At 47.1% G+C, this 18,070-nt stretch overlaps 1 protein-coding gene across 3 annotated transcripts in view; it reads left to right on the top strand.

The window, feature by feature from the left end:
- Window positions 1–18,070, top strand: part of CYSTM1 (cysteine rich transmembrane module containing 1) — a 51,129-nt gene that overhangs the window by 25,288 nt on the left and 7,771 nt on the right. For 2 of the 3 annotated variants that reach the window (XM_084885124.1, XM_084885125.1), the window contains exon 3: window positions 12,155–16,086. The exons of the other annotated variant lie outside the window; for it this stretch is intronic. In XM_084885124.1, the coding sequence (XP_084741250.1) occupies window positions 12,155–12,264 (110 nt within the window). In that variant the 3' untranslated portion in view covers window positions 12,265–16,086. Of the gene's footprint in view, window positions 1–12,154; window positions 16,087–18,070 lie in introns of those variants that run through there. 3 annotated transcript variants of the gene reach the window in all.

Genomic DNA, 18,070 nt, shown 5'->3' with positions numbered 1-18,070 from the left:
ACAACACACACACACTCTCCACATACACACACACACACACTCTCCACACACAACACACACACACTCGCCACACACAACACACACACACTCTCCACACACAACACACACACACACACACACACTCTCCACACACAACACACACACACTCTCCACACACACACACACTCTCCACACGCAACACACACTCTCCACACACACACACACACACACACACCACACACTCTCTACACACACACACACACACACACGCCACACACTCTCCACACACACACACACACACACACACACGCACATACTCTCCACACACAACACACACACACTCTTCACACACACACACACACACACAACACACACGCACACGCACATGTACACACATTCACACATTCTTCTTCTAGGGCTTGTACCTGGGGCGTGTGGTGTTGTGAAGAGCTTTTTCTTTCCGGTTCCAGGCATCAGACTCTTTTCCCAGGGACACAGCTGCTTAAAGCTCATAAGTGGGAAACAGCCTAGGAGAGATTCTGATGCATTTCCCTTAAGGGGAACAAATCTCAATGAGACTTTTTTTAGTAGCATCTTAGCTCCTTCTGAGATTTTGCATTTACCTTTGAAATGAGTTCATTTGGTAACCTAGGAGACTTGTCAGCTGGAGGATTTTAGGGAGAGTGTACAAGATTGTTATTTGAGTTGTTCTTAATGGGATAAAAATAGATTTTTGCTTTGGGGGGTGTGTGTATAATGGGTAGTTTATAAAGGATCAGTTTCCTTCTCCCTTCTCCCCCCCCCCCCAAAAAAAAGCCCTGTCCATGTACCCGTGGGCAGCTGTGAGTAACCATGAACTCCCAAAGGCTCCCAAGCGTCCCTCTGAAGAAGGTGTCTTCTGTGGCTGTGGGGGCCCCTCTCTCTGCCCCAGGCAGGCTCAGGACCCTGAGCTCCCTTTGCTCTCTTAATGCTCCCTAAGACCTCCTCTAGTCAGACTGACCCCTCTGGATAAAGTGGTGGTTCAGATACCAGGACTGTCCTCAGCCATGCCAGGAAGGTCCAGAATGAACTGGGAGCTCTTGAAGGGTTTCAACTGGCAGAAGTAGGAGTGACTCCCTTTCTTAAGAGCTTAAGGCTGGCAGGGTCTTCATATTTTTAATCAGTAATGCTTTGCTGATACTTAAGAAAATAGTCACCTAAGCCCATGTCTACAGCCTATTTACAAGACAGGCCGGAAACAGCTTTTCCAACTGAGGTAAAAGGTGCACGAGAGATTGTTCATTCAGTTGTTCACTCATTCATTCACTCATTGGTTAATTCATTGGTTCCTCATCTCTTGTATGGCAGGTCTACTGAGTGTGCCCTTTTCAAGTCTGGGGGCTTAGAGTGGAAAATGACACTGGAGTCCTCAGCATTTTTATCCAGGTAGAATCAGGAGCTAAGGGTTCATCTTAGAGGTCAAGGAATTCTGAACAGGATCATTCCCTGTTCCAGAAGGGGAGAAGAAGGGTGGGGAGGAAAGGGGTTGGTAGAAGGATTCTTGGTGATCACCAGCTCCAGCCTGCTCTTGGTGGGCGTAGGTAGTTAGGATGGCTGTGTGCTTGTGACATCATTAGAAGGCAGTGCCCCCTGCCTTCCTAGATTATCACCCAGCAACCTGGCATCCACATGGAGTCAGGCTCAGGCAGTACTTAGGGGAAACAGACGCCTCTTTCACCCCATTTCCATGTCTCTTGTTCAGTCTCTAAAAGACCTCAGGTCATTGCGCAGAGTGAAAAATTGTGTGTAGATCTCCTACCACCTTTACATAATACCCATGTTGCTTCCGGGTATCTCAGCAATGAGGGAGTCCTGTCTTCTGTCCTTTAGGTCTCTGTCTTGGGAGTAATAACAGCAGCTAGCACATACTGAATACCTGCCGTCTACTCATCACTGGCCTGTTAGCTCAGTAAGCCCTGGAGAACCCAGCGAGGGTATAGGTACTGTCATTTCCCCGTTTGACAGGTGAAGAAACTGACGTTGGGAGAGGTAGTCATACCCTCAAAGTGGCGTTGAGAGAGAACCCCAGGGTATCCAATGCTAGAGCCACCTCTCCCATCTATAAAGTGTTCCTAAGAGACAGGTACATGCTATGCCCAAGATACTGGGGTCTGCTTGTGCTGCTATCCGGGGAGGGACACTTGACTACCGATGACAGAAGGGCTGCAAGAGTGTGCCCTAGTTTGTGTTTGCCGGCTTCCAGTTTGCTGAGAGTCCCTCTGTTCCCAAACCGGTGGTGCTATATATAAACCCATCACTTTGGGCAGCTACACCCAGCTCAGTGGGTGGGGAGCAATGCAATGCCTTCTGTTATTTCTGACACACTGGAGGCTCCCGAACACCTGCTCCACCCCCACGGCTCACCCTGCTTCGTTTCCCACCATAGGGTTTTCATCACAAGGATTAGCCTGTTTCTTCTATTTCAATGGAAAGATGATTGGTTGGTCATGATGTTGGAGACTTTTTTCATTTTCTTTTTAAAAAATATTTTTTGTATTGATATCAGAGAGGAAGGGAGGTAGAGAGAGATAGAAATGCCAACGATGAGAGAATCATTGATTGGCTGCCTCTTGCTCACTCCCACTGTGGATGGAGCCCACAACCTGGGCATGTGCCCTGACCAGGAATAGAACTATGACCCTCTGGTTCATAGGTCAACACTCAACCACTGAGCCATTGAACCACTAAAGTTCATCGAGCTTTAGTGACAGGCTGACTAGAACTGGTATTGTTGACCATGGAAGGGAATTCCTTCCCTAAACTCTGGCCCTGTCTCCCAGACCAGCAGAGTTCTAGTCAGAGTCCTACAGGCCAGTCACCCGTCTCTCTCTCCACTGGGGAAAGCTCTAGCTTCACATTTGCCAAATTGCACTCTCCATGGGCGAGGTGCTGGTTTTCAGGACCCTTGGTCATTGGCTTTGGGCGGCTGTTGGCTTGTGGCAGTGTTACTGAGGGATAGGCATCGTTGTAGGTGACTTGGCAGAGCCACCCCATCCCCACCCCATTCCTTCCAAGTCTGTAAGGATGACCTTGGTGGCTCTGAAATGGTGGGCAGTGCGCTGCGGGAGTAGAGAGTCCTTACAAGTGAGATCTGCCTCCAGTCACCTCCTCTCCATGTTTGTTGAGAGTGGTCACCCTGTCCCATCCCTGACCTTAGAATTCACCAGCACCAGGCCTCCAAAACTGAGGTGCATTTAGGTGAAAACAACTATTTTTACTGTCGCAAAATAAAGCTTAAAGTGGAGGAAGAAAACAGCCTGGGGTGTTTTGCATAAATATATCTGCTAGGACTGTTAATCAGTAACACAGGAATCTGGTACGTGCTGAAGCCAGTTGTGGTCTGTATACCTAAGATAACAACACACTTTGTGTTCAGTAAAAAATGATATGGCAATATTTGCCTTATTAAAAACTCAGTGGGTACTGTTTGAACGGGGCTCCTGAGGCCGGCACTCAGGGTGAGTCAGACTAATATTGCCGATAACAGAGCAGCCTGTGCCCGTCTGTGCCTGGACACTAATTGGTAGAACCCAACAGCTACTTCCTTGGTGATCTCTGCCCATTTGAACAAGTTCCAAAGGGCCAGGTCCCCTTAAAATGACCTCTCCATTTCCCCCTGTAATCCAGTGCCTGAAAACCAGAAAAATAATAGCTTTTCTCATTTCTATTTATTGATAGTTCCAAAATCATGGCAGTCGTCTTATATTCAGGAGCCTTTCACTGACACTGGGAATTTGTTAACCAGCTTAATAATAATCCACAACTGTCCAACCAACTACAACCACCGGACCAATTGACACTGGGAATTTGTGGTTTCTGAGTCTACTTCTGTTCTGCTTTTGCCTTTTCTCTCATTACTGTTTCCATGATTCCAAGCATCTTTCCTGCTGCTCAGCACGATATGAAATAACAGCAGTAATCACCACCACACCGCCCCTCCTTGGGGAAAGGGAAGTCTGGCCATGATTGCTCCATCAGTGAGAAGCCAGGGCCAATATCAAGTGATTTCCATGTCTGGGTGAGCCACTCACTAGCCATCGTTTCTTTACATTTTCTTATATTAGCATAAGGGGAGAGAAAGGAGGACAGAGCGGAAATAAGATTGACACTCTTCTCTTTTGCTCTCTGTAAGGATCTGGGTGGTTTTTTAATCCAGTTGTGTTTATCATTGGTCCCACCCAATGTGAGCTTCCTCAGTATGTCTCTAGCTCTTTTTCTAAATGGTCTGTGAGCCTGCGTTGGGAAAATTGCCTTTTATTCCCGGAATCCCCTGCGGGATTGGCTGTGTTAGGAAAATGAGAAGTATCAGCCTGAGCTAATGTCTGCAACAGCAGCTTGTTTCTCCTTCAGCACCTCCGGCTTGTGAGATGGGAGCTGGAGCAGTCTGGAAGAGTCTACGGCAGGAGGCCGGTGGGCACACAGGCAGGCAGAGCGCATTTTTGGATGTGCCTGGAGCTGGCTGGAGTCCAGGCTGGCCCCAGGGGACTGCAGGATTGATTCAGGCTCCAAACCTAAGAGATCTGAAACTGCTTCGGAACAGAACGTCCCTGAGCCACTGGCATAGTTTTGCCTGCTTTTGAAGCTTGGCTCTGGTGTCTCTCCTCCCTAGCTTGTTGAGGTACCTGGAATCCTCAGGAATAAGCAGAGTAAACAATGTAGGGTTTTTGTGTGGGAGGTAAAATATTGATAACATAAAAGTTGTTTAATCCTCACCTGAGGGTATTTTTCCATTGATTTTTAGTGAGTGGGGAAAGATAGAAACATTGATGTGAGAGAGACACATCGATTGGTGGCCTCCAGCATGTGCCCTGACCAGGGCTGGGAAACTAAGATATGTGCCCTTAACCGGAATGGAACCCAGGACCCTTCAGTCCCGAGGGCTGATGCTCTCTATCCACTGAGCCAAACTGACTAGGGCATATTTTTTTAATCCATTTTAAGTATACAGTTCAGTGGCACTAAGTACATTCACATTGTTATGCAACTGTCACTTTACTCTTCCCAAATTAAAGCTCCATCCCCATTAAACCATAGTCCCCCCTCCCAAAGCCCTGGCAACCTTACTTTCTGTCCATGAATTTGACTGTTCTGGGGATCTCATCTCAGTGGAATCACACAACATTTGTCCTTCTGTGTCCATCTCATTTCACTTAGCATAATGTCTCGAAGGTTCACCCATGTTGTAGTTTGGGTCAGAATTGATTATTTCCTTTTTAAGGAAATATCCCATTGTATGTATAGACCACATTTTGTTTATCCTTTCATCCATCACTGGACACTGTTTTTTTTCTACCTCTGGGCTCTTGTGAACGTGCTGCTATGAACATGGGTACGAACAAATACCTGCTTGAGTCCCGGCTTTCAATTCTTTGGGTAAGAGTTTTAAACACAGGAGCAAGGTGTCTTTGAAGGTCAGTTTCTGATGAATCACCCTTCTCCACCGAAGACTAGACTTGCAGACTGGAAGTGAGCTTTACTCACCATCTAATTTTAGACTCCAACGTAACCACCACTGGTCACTCGTAACATCATATTTCATTTTGATATTTGATAGGCTTTCACAGTGTTACGATTCCAGTTTTACAGATTACCTGCCATTAACAATACTTAGTTGTGATGGTGGGGCACTCAGAAGTGGGCATGGCACTAGACAGTGCACCTTAGTCCAGCTGGCTGCTCTAGGGGTTGTAGGCTCTCACTGACTCTGCCCCTCCTGACCCAATCAGGCTGATCTTTGATCTTCGGCCTTATCCCCAGACGAGGGTCTGTCTTGGGACTTGAAACCCTGAGACCACTGAGGGTGAGGCCACCCGTCTTACACTCAATGCAACTTTGTGCAGGCATGGTAGTATCCTCTGTGTCACCTGTTTTCATTTCATCTAGTTCTTACACAACATTTTTAGCATAATTAGAATTATATGTAATTTTTTTCCTAGGGAAAGTGAAATCTTTTCTCTGAAATAACCTTGGCATTCAGAGTTGCCATAATGTCTGGTTTTCCTTGCATCAGCTTAGAGCCAGTCGTAGGGACCCTCGGGAATTGGTAAGGTGTACACACCTGGGGTGATGGGCTTTTGCTGGCTTCAGCTGTCCTGTCGTGGGTCTCTCTGCCTCTGGAAAAGCCCTCCTCAGGCCAGTGCCCCTCTGTATTTGCCAGACCAGTTAGGAAGTGGAGATGGCTGGTTGTGAAAGTCTTACTTTCATGGGAACATACTTATTTTCTGTGTTAATTTCTTATTGGAAATTCTCCAAACCCACAAATGAGCCAACTTCAACCGCTTCTGCATAGCCAAGGACAATCGCCAGTGCCCCGGTAGACTTTGAGCCCATGATACAGCCACACGACCTTGGGAGTCCCTGCCTCTGTAGCCACCTGTCCCTGGCTGAAGGCTTGGGCTGTGTGCTGGCTGCCACTGCATGCTCCTAGTTCCTGTCCACCTCGCGCTGCCCTCTGTGTGCCGCAGGCCCTGCAGGGCAGCTCGCAGAGAAGACTTGTGCCCTGCACTTGGGAACTCCTAGTCGAGTGAAGGCAGTTAGAAACCCCAGAAATAAACTAGCCATTTCTGAGACAATCCTGTTTTCTTACTCTGTTCCAGTGACACAGGAATGAAAACCTTGCTGGCATACAAAGGGTGGGGGGGGGGGGGAGGATAGGATCCAAGTGATATCTTGTTGCCAACCCATTTTAATTTCTTTGGAGCTTCACTGCAGACACCACTGTCAACCCCACTTTTCACACGTCAAGACACTGTCAGGGAGGTGAAGGGGAGGCCTGAGTTGGGGGCAAGCTGACCTGGCTGGAGCCTGAACTCAGTACGTACTTAGCTGTGGCCACAGTTTTAGTCCGTGGCTGGTTGCCTTTGGGGGTTTGTTGTAGATGCAGGAGGATGCAGGAAGGAGTTTGCCAGACAGCAGATCAGATGCTTCTCAGAGGAGCAGGAAGGTCTGTCAGGTGGGGAAAGCCTTTCACGCAGTAACCCAACCTCGGCGAGGCTTCTGGCCTGGACCCTGGGAGGGTCCCACTAATGAATCAGGCAGCTGTTCCTGGAGTCGACCCGGAGAGGGGCACTGTTCTGCCTGGGGCAGGGACCATTTCTCTGGCGGGCGAGGAGGACGAGGTCGTCCACGGGGTGCACAGCCAGATCCTGGAGGTGGGCTGGTGTCTCTGCTCATGGTGTGAGTGTCTGTACGGGGAAGCTGAGAAACAGCAGATGGCTTCGGCAGGTGCCTGTGAGGCCCACTGTGTGGTTTCCTGCTTGGGTGAGTGGCCACCAAGCCTGGGGTACCTGGGCCTTCAGTGATGGGACAGGTTATCACTAGGCATGGGCCTGGTAGTCAGGATGCAGGTCTGTCTGAGGCACTTGGGTCACAGCCCCTGCGTTGCTGTCCTGTTTGTTCCCATGCTAGCTAGGTCCCTCTTCTGTCCCAGGCTCAGTGTATCAGCCCTGCCTCCTGCCCTGGTGCTGCTGTCCTGAGCGCTGTCTGAACTCCCAGAGTCATACTTCTCAAAGATGTGACCATGTTTTCCCAAACCTGACCCTGGGTTCTGATGCCATGTGGTTGGTTGAGGCCAAAGGCAAGGTGAAGGGACTGTGGATGCGCATGAGCTGTAGTGAGGGCAGGACCTTGAGTTCCTGGCAGTTCCCTCCAGCATGGGTCTCCTGGAGGTGGGCTGGCCCTCCTAATTGTGGTTTCTCCCATTGAATTGGAACAGTGTCTGGGAAGTGCGACCTGGATTGGAGTGACAGTACAGGTAGGGAAGGTACCTTCCCTGCTTCTCTCCAGAATTTGATGAGAATCCACCCTACACACACACACACACACACACACACACACTTGGTGAGCCTCAGGTTCCTGGGGAGAAATGTTCCTGGGCCAGCTTTGGTAAGGGGCTTTGGTAAAGAGGGTGGGAGGGGCGGTCTGGAGAAGTGGAACAGAGCCTTTCTGAGTGCACAGCTGGTGCCCGCTGCAGCTTGTCATTTTGTATGTTGCAGGGCGGTAGTCTCTGACCCCCTGAGGGATGTGCGATGCACACCTTGCCCACTGCAGCCCTCAGCACTGCTGGGGGTTCAGGCAGCTCTGTGTGCGCTCTGTGAACACAGCCCTAAGTTGGCTCCTGCCGTCTCACAGGAAAACTGTCCTCACCAACTTTCCAGAGACCAGAGTTCCGCAACCACCAACTGCAGGCCTTATGCTTGAAGCCCAGAATTTCAGTGCAAAGAATTCACACTTTTGTTTGGATTATTAGTCCGCCAAGTACTAGCCTTCACACTGTGCCTGTGCCTAGAATTGGATTCCCTGACTCAGAAAGGAGCTTCCCAAAGAGCACTCAGAAGCCTCCTGAAAGGAGCTGAGTCAGGGTTGAGCTGCACTGGGCAGAGAAGCAGCCTTCCTGGTAGGTTAATCTGGGTCTTGCAAAACAAGGGAATTTAGCTCTGAGAGACCTGAGGACCTTAGGGCAGGGCCAGGTAGTGGGGTTGCTGATCATCACTGGATACAGATTCATGGGCTCTGACTGCACAGTCTAGATTAGGGGTGTCGAACTCAATCAGAGAAGGGGCCAAAATCTAAATTCCAGCCTAAATCGCGGGCCGAATGGTTTACTGAACAGTCATAAACTGACAATGTCATAAACTGACAGCGGAGTGCAGTGATGACAGTGCGGTGCGGGCCACATTGCAAGGCCTGGCGGGCTGGATTTGGCCCGCGGGTCTTGTGTTTGACACATGTGGTCTAGATGGCCAAAGAGAAAGTGTGTGGGAAGGAGGAACCTAGATGTTTTTGAGTAAAGGAGTGACATAATGGGAAGTTAAGTTTAGAACAGTGGGAGTGTACTTAGTGTGGCTAGATCTGCAAGCATGAGCCCTACTGTTTAGTCATGTTTATACATATCCTGTTTTTAAAATATAAATATATTGTCGCCCTGGCCAGTGTGGCTCAGTTGTTTGGGTGTTGTCCTGTGCACTAAAAGGTTGCCAGTTCAATTATTGGTCAGGGCACACGCCTGGGTTGCAGGCTCAATCCCTGGTAGGGGGCATGCAGAAAGCAGCTGATCAATGTTTCACTCTCACATTGATGTTTCTCTCCCTCCCTCTCTAAAAATATTAAAAATTAAATATATATATATATATATATATATATATATATATATATATATATATATATATATCTCCTATATAAAAAAGAGGTGATATGTAAATTGACCATCACTCCAACACAGAAGATGGCCACCACAAAATGGCCAGAAGGGGAGGGCAGTTAGGGGTGACCAGGCCAGCAGGGGAGGGCAGTTAGGGGTGGGCCAGCAGGGGAGGGCAGTTAGGGGTGGGCCAGCAGGGGAGGGCAGTTAGGGGTGGGCCAGCAGGGGAGGGCAGCTGAGGGGAACCAGGCCTGCAGGGGAGGGCAGTTGGGGGTGATCAGGCCAGCAGGGGAGGGCAGTTAGGGGTGACCAGGACTGCAGGGGAGGGCAGTTGTGGGGGGACCAGGTCTGCAGGAGAGGGAAGTTAGGGGCAATCGGGCCGGCAGGGGAGCAGTTAGGAGTCAATCAGGCTGGCAGGGGAGTGGTTAGAGGTGATCAGGCTGGCAGGCAGAAGCACTTAAAGGCAAGCAGGAGGCAGACAAGCGGTTGAGAGCCAGTAGTCCTGGATTGTGAGAGGGATATCCCAGATTGGAGAGGGACACCCCCACCCCACCCTGTGCACTAATTTCATGCACCGGGCCTCTAATATATAATATTTAATAATAAATTAAGCCCTAGCTGGTTTGGCTCAATGGATAGAGCATCAGCCTGCAGACTGAAGGGTCCCAGGTTCAATTCCAATCAAGGGCACATGCTAAGATTGCGGGCTCAATCCCAAGTAGGGGACATGCAGGAGGCAGACAGTCAATGATTCTCTCTCATTGATGTTTCTCTCCCCTCTCCCTTCCTCTCTGAAATCAATAAAAGTATATTCTAAAAAATAATAAATTAAAATGTGTGTATTTAGATTAAAAAACAAACAAAACAAAAAAAAACTGACATGTGAATACCACCTTCTATTTGGTTCTGGCCACACCATGTAGCCCCCTCATGCAGTTGCCTCCTCTACGGATTGGGACCACAGAGTGTGTAGGACTTTACAGACTTCAGTCCGATGATGAGAAGAATGATGAAGGCTGAGTCTAGGAGCAGTAGGCAGGTGCTTGGGCTGAGGCGGCTTTGGCCCCATGTCCCAGCAATCCGTGGTGGTGGTGTAGGGCCCCAGAGGCAGAGTAGAAATGTGGAAGGAGTAGTTCCAGGACAAAGGACACAGTGAGCCCACTGAGTATGCATTGCCAGTGTCAAAAGAAGGCCAAACGGTGGGGTGGGCACATCTTTCCGGGTCAGATGAGTAGACACTGAACTTCCTGACACTGGTACCGCGGAGGTGACAGGCTGGCAGAGGTGGATAGAGGCATGTGGGGCCTCACTGACAGGGGACCCTGCTCAGGACCTGAGAGGACCACCACATGGTGTTCGCCCTCACGGTGAACAGACAGGAGAGCTGGGGGCTGGTCAGGGACCTGGAAGACCATTGAATCCACAAGGGTTTACAGAGGCCGAGACTGGCGGTCCCTGCTCCTTTGGTGCCCTTTCTCTAAGACCAGGCTCAGGTGGCTCCTGTTCAAACCTACACCCAAACCCAAAGGGGAATGAAGAGGCTGGGGCTGCTGGAAAGGGGGGAGGAGGCATGTAGAAGGGACCCTGGCAGTGGGTGTTTGGACCTGACAAGGGGGAGAGGGAGTTTCTGCCTCATGGGGCTCAGCCTTAGGAATTGGGGGGGGGGGGGGGGGGCGGGGGGCGTTCTGTCTCTGAGCTGGAGGGAGGAGTGTCATTTGCTTCCTAGCGCTGGCCAGGGTTGAAAGTCAGCAAGGCCTGAGGGAGGTGTCAATTGCATGGAAGGCACATCTGATAGGTGGGACTCCGGGTCACAGGGGCCAGCTCAGACCATGAGAGGAGCAAGAATAACCGGGAGCACAGATTGGGTGGAGTTGGGCCCAGGGCCGTGTCTAGGTAACAGTGATATGGGAAGGCAGGCCTGGATGAGGCCAGTGTTACCAGGGAGCCCAGGTCAGGCAACGGCAGCTGCCCCCAAAGCCCCTGGAGCTAGAACTTGTGGCAGAGGCTAGAAGAGGTCCAGAGCAGCTAGAACCAGGCCCAGTGACGGGAGGAGTAGCTGAGTGCGGCTTTGGAATCAGACAAGCCTGGATTTGAGAAAATGTAAAGTGCAAAGTAAAAGCCTCTATCCCTTCCCACACCCTGACCTCTCAGTTTCTTGTATTCTTTCAGAAACTTTATATGTGTGTTTGTGTGTGTTTGTGTGTATATATATATCTTTTCATTGTATGAATAAAACAAAGCACTGCTCTCTACCTTGCTTTTATCCGTTGCTTAATTTCTTAGCAACATGGAAGAACCACCTAGTTCTTCTTAATGGCTGCTAAGTATTCTCTGATGTGCTGTTCATTGACTTTGCTATCAGTCTCCAGGTGACAGAAATTGAAGTTCTTGATAGTTTGGGGTTATTTTGATACAGTAGCAATACAGCGTACACCTATCTTTAAACACCAGAATTATTTCTGTAAAAAATTCTAGATACAGGTTTTCTGGGTTAGGGTTGTGCGTACCCCCCAACCCAATTTTCTTTCAAAGGTTCTAGTTCACACTCTTGCAGTGTTGAGAGTTATAAATGGTGGTAGTAACACAGCGCTGTTGTGAGGATTAAATGAGATAATGTATAAAGCTTTTATATCAGGCTGCAGGCCAGGGCTCAGTGCGAACTGGATCACTGGTCAAGTATCAAGAAAGGTGCTGGCTTGGGTTTCAGAGAAGGGGAGGTGGCAGGAAGCAATGGTCTGACCGTTGCTGAGCAGATGTCACTTTCATTTACATTCAAGAAATGGCGGCACTGGACCAGTGAACCAGGTATGCATGGCTCCCCGCCTGGCGGAGCAGCAATCTGGAGCGGGAGAGAGACAGCCAACATGTCTCCACAGATTGTGTGCTCAGTGCTATCAGCACAGGATGCTGCTGCTCATATTGCCCCCTGACTGGGTCTCTCTCCCCCTTGCCCTTCCCTGCCCTCCCTGCCTCTCCCTGCCTCTCTCCTGCCCCCAGTGCATGTGTTGTCACAGGAAAGGAAGAATGAAGGCACCTGGTGTCAGGCGGCCTTGGCTGCGTGCTGGGCCGCCCTCTGCTGCTGCTGCCTCCTGGACGACTTGGACTGAGCAGCCACGACCCACGTGCTGCCTCCAGGCGAGCTGCCTCCTGTAACTGGAATCAACAACTAGTGCCGCACCATTTCCATTTTTTCTTTCTTTGACAAATACCTAGTTTGCAGATTTTTAGATTTTAGCACCTGTGATGGGTGTGAAATGGTATCTCACTATTCCAGTTTACCTTCCCTCGTTTTAGTGACCTTGAATATATTGGTGATTTGCTTTTACAAATCTTTTGAATTGCCTTTCTATCTTCTTAGCCCCCTTTTTGTTCTATTTGTTTGTCTTTTCTTACTGATTTGTAGGGAGTTTTTAAATATTCCACACACTAGTATGTTATTTTTATAGGTTTGCAAATATCTTCTCCCTGTCTCTTTATCTTTCTTATAGTATATTTTCTAGTATGAAAGTTTTTAAATGTCATATTTATCATCTTTCCCTCATGCTTTATGTGTTTTAGTCTTTAAAAACTAACTTTCTATTCTAAGAACATAAAGATAAGCCTATATTTTCTTCTAAAATTTTTTACAAAGAATCTTTAGTCCACCTAAATTTATTTTTGATCATGGTATAGGATAAAGTTCTGGCTTTCTTTTTCCATTTTGATAGTCCCAACATCATGTATTGATTAGGTCATCCTTTACCCATTGATTTGAAAACAGATTTGTCATATACCAAGTTTCCATAAACAGCTGGGCTAGGATCAGAAGTCTAGTATGTTAACCATCTTCCAGCCCTGGCAAGTACCCATTTCTTCCTCAGAATTTCTTGGCTATTCTTGATCTTTCACTCTTTAGCCTGGATTTTAGGATGAGTGTGTGTGTCAGTTTCTGTTGCAAACCACCACGTTTGGCTTTAACTGGGAGGACATGTAATTTACAGAGTACTTGGGGAAAGAGTTGACATATTTACAGTATTGTCTTCCTATCATGAACATGTTATCTTTCCACTTATTTTTGTCTTCTTTTAAACCCTTCAATAAAGTCATATAATTTTCTTCATAGAGCTTTTGCATATTCTTTGTTAGTTTTAAAATTGGAGTTCTTAAGTACGTTATAGTTTTAATGTTACTATGAATGAATTGCTTTTTTTTAAAATATTACATTTTGGGTAAAAATCATTCCTTCACTCCAGTGGGATCAAAGATTAGAAGATTCCAACCCAGTGTATCACAGCATTGCCTTGGGCACTTTAAATCAGGAGGAGCAGTCCATCGACCTGCCCTTTGCCTGCTCCCAGGGCAGCACTCACACTCACTCTGTAATGCTGACCAGCTCCCGTGTGTTACGTCATAGACCATACAGAACAGACTCCATCCTTGCCCTGTGTACTAACTGTAAGGAGGGAAGTAGACATTAAATAAACCCCACAGGTAATAGTTGACAGTCTATTTTCCTATGAAAAGATATGTTTAGCTATGAAAACAAAAAGGGGGACCAGCTTGCACAGTCTAGGAGGGATATGAAAGATGAGTAAGTGTCCTCAGGCAAAATGGTTGCAGGATGAACAGGTGCAAAGCCCAATGGCAAGAGAGATCATGGCTCATTTGAGAAACTAGAATCGACGTAAGAGAGAGCAGGGGAGCGCAGCTACTCGTATACCCTTCACCGGAGACCGGTCCTCTCCTCTGGGGGGGAAGATTGTCCTCTTGAACCGAGCACACAGCTTAGGGAGGGATGCACATGGATTGGTGAGGTAGGAGGGGGACACCCGCCAGCCAGCCAGATCAGCCGAATCAACGCTGGCGATCAATGGATTGACAGATGTCGCAGCCAGAAAGCCCCCACATCCGACAGCAATTAGGATGTTGGGAAACAGATGAGAAACAGGCAGGACCAAGATAAGGGGCTCATAGCCCGTTAGGCATTTTGGTTTTTGTCATGTGAATGGTGGTGGGAAGCCATTGGAAGATTTCAAGCAAAGGGATGATACGATCAAATTTGCATTTTGAGAGATCCCTTTGGCTTCCATGTAGAGAAAGATGGAGAGACATGAATGCACTTGAAATATTTGCAAGTAAAATCAACAGGACTCGGTAATGGATTGGATGCAGAGACTGAAGGGAGAGGTCAGGGATGAATTCTGGGCTTTTGACTGGAAGTAGATGCCTAATGATGATGTTTGTGGGAGTGGGAACAAAGGAAAGGAACATTTGGTTTGGAGGAAGAAAATCAAGTTGAGCATTGAACATATTTGATTGAGGTTATCAAGGTGTAGGTGCCATGTAATCATGGAGCTTAGAGAAGAGGTTGGGCCGGAGATGCGGGGAAGGCATTGGCCTATTGGAGAAGCGTGCAACAACACATCAAGTTCCAGAAAGGCCAGACACCAAGTAAGGGAGTCATGCTAATGTCACTCAGCTCTAAATCTAGACAGAGAAGATGTTCCTCGAGCAGAATGTGTCCCCTAGGGTGGTTGGTTGGTAGAGGATCATTCATGTAGGTAACCAAGCATATGACTAGCCATGATCTGGGGAGGCCCTGCTGAACAGTATGGATCCTTCATGACTGCCATTTCAGACTTACTGAGTTTTCAGATTTTTTTCCTAATGTTTTCAAAAGAAACTTTATATACAACTCCAGTATGAGAAACAGATTAGTTTGGAATTGTAGTTGAGACGAGGGACGACCCCCCTACCTTTTTATGGAACCCCTGGGGACCTGAGGAATAGTGCATTTGAAAGCCTTTGGTCTTCCCAGATTTTCCAGGGCATTTGGCCAAGCCCAGGGAGGGTCGGGCTGGAGGAGGTTTGCCTTCTGGGATACTGCCTCACAAGCAAAATCAGTGTATAACTGCTGTGTGTATTCTGTTAAGATCTGGAAGCTACTTTATTGCTGAATTATTTCCATTTTTGGCGATTATAAATTTATGTGCAGGTTTTCCTGTGAACCTAATTTTCATCTTTAAGGGAAGTGAAATATCTGGATATGATTAAGTATGTATTTAAGAAACTGCTACTGATTTCCAGAGTGGCTGTACCATTTGTAGTCGTAAGGGTAGAGAATGACTTCTAGTTGCTCTATATCTTCACCGGTACTTGATATTATGTTTTTTCAATTAGCCATTCTCATAGGTGTAATAGTGGCATCTCATTGTGGTTTTAATTTGCATTTTTAAATGCCTTATGCTGTCATGTATGTATTTGCCGTCCTTACATCTACTCTGGTGTCTGTTCAAGTCTCTATTGATTTCAGAGAAAGAAGTGAGAGGGAGAGGATAGAAATAATAATGAGAGAGAATCATTGATAGGCTGCCTCCTGCACACCCCACATTGAGGATCAAACCTGCAACCTGGGCATGTGCCCTGACCAGGAATCAAACCGTAACCTCCTGGTTCATAGATCGATGCTCAATCACTGAGCCACACAAGCCAGGCTGTTCAAGTCTTTTGCCCATTTTTAAATGGAGTTGTTCTCTTACTGTGGAGTTTTGAGTCTTTAATATTAATCCTAAATATTAAGTCCTTTGTTTGAGACTATCCCCTTCACAGTGTCTTCCACAGAACCAAAGTTTTCCGTTTTGATTTTCTTTTTCTTTTCTAGAGCATGCTTTGGTGTCAGGTCTGAAAACTCTTTGCCTAACCCCAGGTCATAAAGATTCTCTTCTGCCAAAACCGGTTTGGCTCAGTGGTAGAGCATCAGTCTGCGGACTGAAAGGTCTCAGGTTCGATTCCGGTCAAGGGCATGTACATTGGTTGTGGGCACATCCCCAGTGGGGGTTGTGCAGGAGGCAGCTGGTCGGTGTTTCTCTCATCATCGATGTTTCTAGCTCTCTATCCCTCTCCCTTTCTCTCTGTATAAAAATCAATAAAATATATTTAAAAAAAAAAAAGATTCTCTTATGTGTTTTTTTTTTTTTAAGTTTTACAGTTTTATATTTTACATTTAAATCTATGATCCACTTTGGTTTAATTTTTATATAAAATTTGAGGGTTTTTTTAGTTTTTTGTATGCCAATTTTTTCAATATTTGTTTGAAAAAAACTAACCTTTCTCCATTGAATTACTTTTGCATATTCGTCAAACATCAGCTGACCATGTTGCTGTGGGTCTATTGTCCTCTTTGTTCCATTTCTTTGATCTTGTGTCTCTCGCTTTGCCAGTACCAAACTGTCTTGACTACTGTCGTTTTATATTAAACTAGCAGCCCTGTGCACCAATCCACGCACCAGTAGCTCTCTGCAGCCGGTGCAGAACACTGCCTCGTCATCACAGCGATGAAGCAAGCATTCTGCCAGGCTGCTCACACTGCCTACTCTCAGCGCCCCCACCCCCACCCCCCAGGGCTGGGGGACTCTGGCAGGGCTAAGAGGACTGGGTGCTGCCATTTTGTGGCTATAGGGACCACTGTCTTTTGTGACAAAGTGATGGTTAATTTGCATATTATCATTTTATTAGATAGGCTTTTAAAAAATTTTTTGTGAGTATATTTTTATTGATTTCAGAGAGGAAGGGGTAGGGAGGGAGAGAGAAACATCAATGATGAGAATCATTGATTGGGTGCCTCCTGCACGCCCCCCACTGGGGATTGAGCCTGCAAAGCAGGTATGTGCCCTTGACTGGAATCAAACCTGGGACCCCTCAGATCACAGGCCAACACTCCATCCACTGAGCCAAATCAGCCAGGGCAGGATCTTTCTTAAAGTAAGGTGGTGGGTTTCCTCCAACTTTATTCTTTTTCAAAATTGTTTGTTCTACTTCTCTTGCCTTTCCATACATTTTAGAATCAGCTTAGCCACAAAAAAAATATTGCTGGGATTTTTATTAGAATTGGATTAAATCTACATATCATTATAGGGTCTGAGGAGTATTTCAATGGGATTGCTTATTCACTCTTATGTGCCATAGCCTTTAATAATGCAAGTTATCCTGCTCCTACCTCCCTTTGCTGTGTTGTGGTTATTCGAGTGAAAGCCCAGCTTGTGACTGGTTACTTTGGTGTCTTTTGAAGTCTGGCAGTAACAGATGTGGTCCACATCGCTGTGGTACGAACAGCCAGGAAAAGATGACTGGCGTTGATGTGAGGCTTGTGGGTCTGGCCATGCTCTGGGTCAGTAAGCCACCATCATTCACAGCCTTGGTTTCCATGAGTCTCAACTAATGAGCAGTTTGTGAGCAGGATCATGAAAGTTTGCCAGCCCTTAGAGGATTCTCTCTGCCTCGAGGTCTTTACTCTTCTGCCATACAGTCACAGAACTGTCATGTTCTGGGCATAATCAGATTTTTTCCCTTAATTTCTTCTGCCTGGCATAGCAGCCCCACTCATACTTATTTCTCCAAAAACTGCATTAGAAATATATTCACGATACAATGAATTGCTTCCTCCCTTCTGCTGTGGTAATGTCATCCATGACTTGGGGCTTCTCATAGCTGGTGACCCCTCTCCCCTTTGGTCTTTACACCTTCCCCAGCTCACAGCCATGGCTTCTCTTGTCCGAGGCAATGGTGCAGACTTCCAGCGGAAGTGCGGTGCTAGGAATCACTTGTTGCTTGTGCCTCATCCTGCCCTACCATCCCCTCTGTCTCTTGGCTGACTTCAGAATAAAAGGAAAGCTGCTTTCTACTCTCTGAACCAAATAAGAACAGGGATCCTAAGGTGTCTCTTCCCCTCTGGGTATATGAGATGATTCACCAGAATAATAATCTTGTGCAATAGAAGTAGCTCTATCACTAGTAAACTATTTGAGGTTGACTTTTGGTGGCTGCTTTTCTCTCTTCATGAGGTTTTTTTTGTTTTGTTTTGCTTTTTTGTTTTTTTAAATATATTTTATTGTTTTTTTTTTTACAGAGAGGAAGGGAAAGGGATAGAGAGCTAGA

Source organism: Pipistrellus hanaki (genome assembly GCF_964339955.1).
Source record: "Pipistrellus hanaki genome assembly, chromosome: 5".
NCBI lineage: Eukaryota > Metazoa > Chordata > Mammalia > Chiroptera > Vespertilionidae > Pipistrellus > Pipistrellus hanaki.
This window is presented reverse-complemented; position numbering and strand designations above follow the sequence as displayed.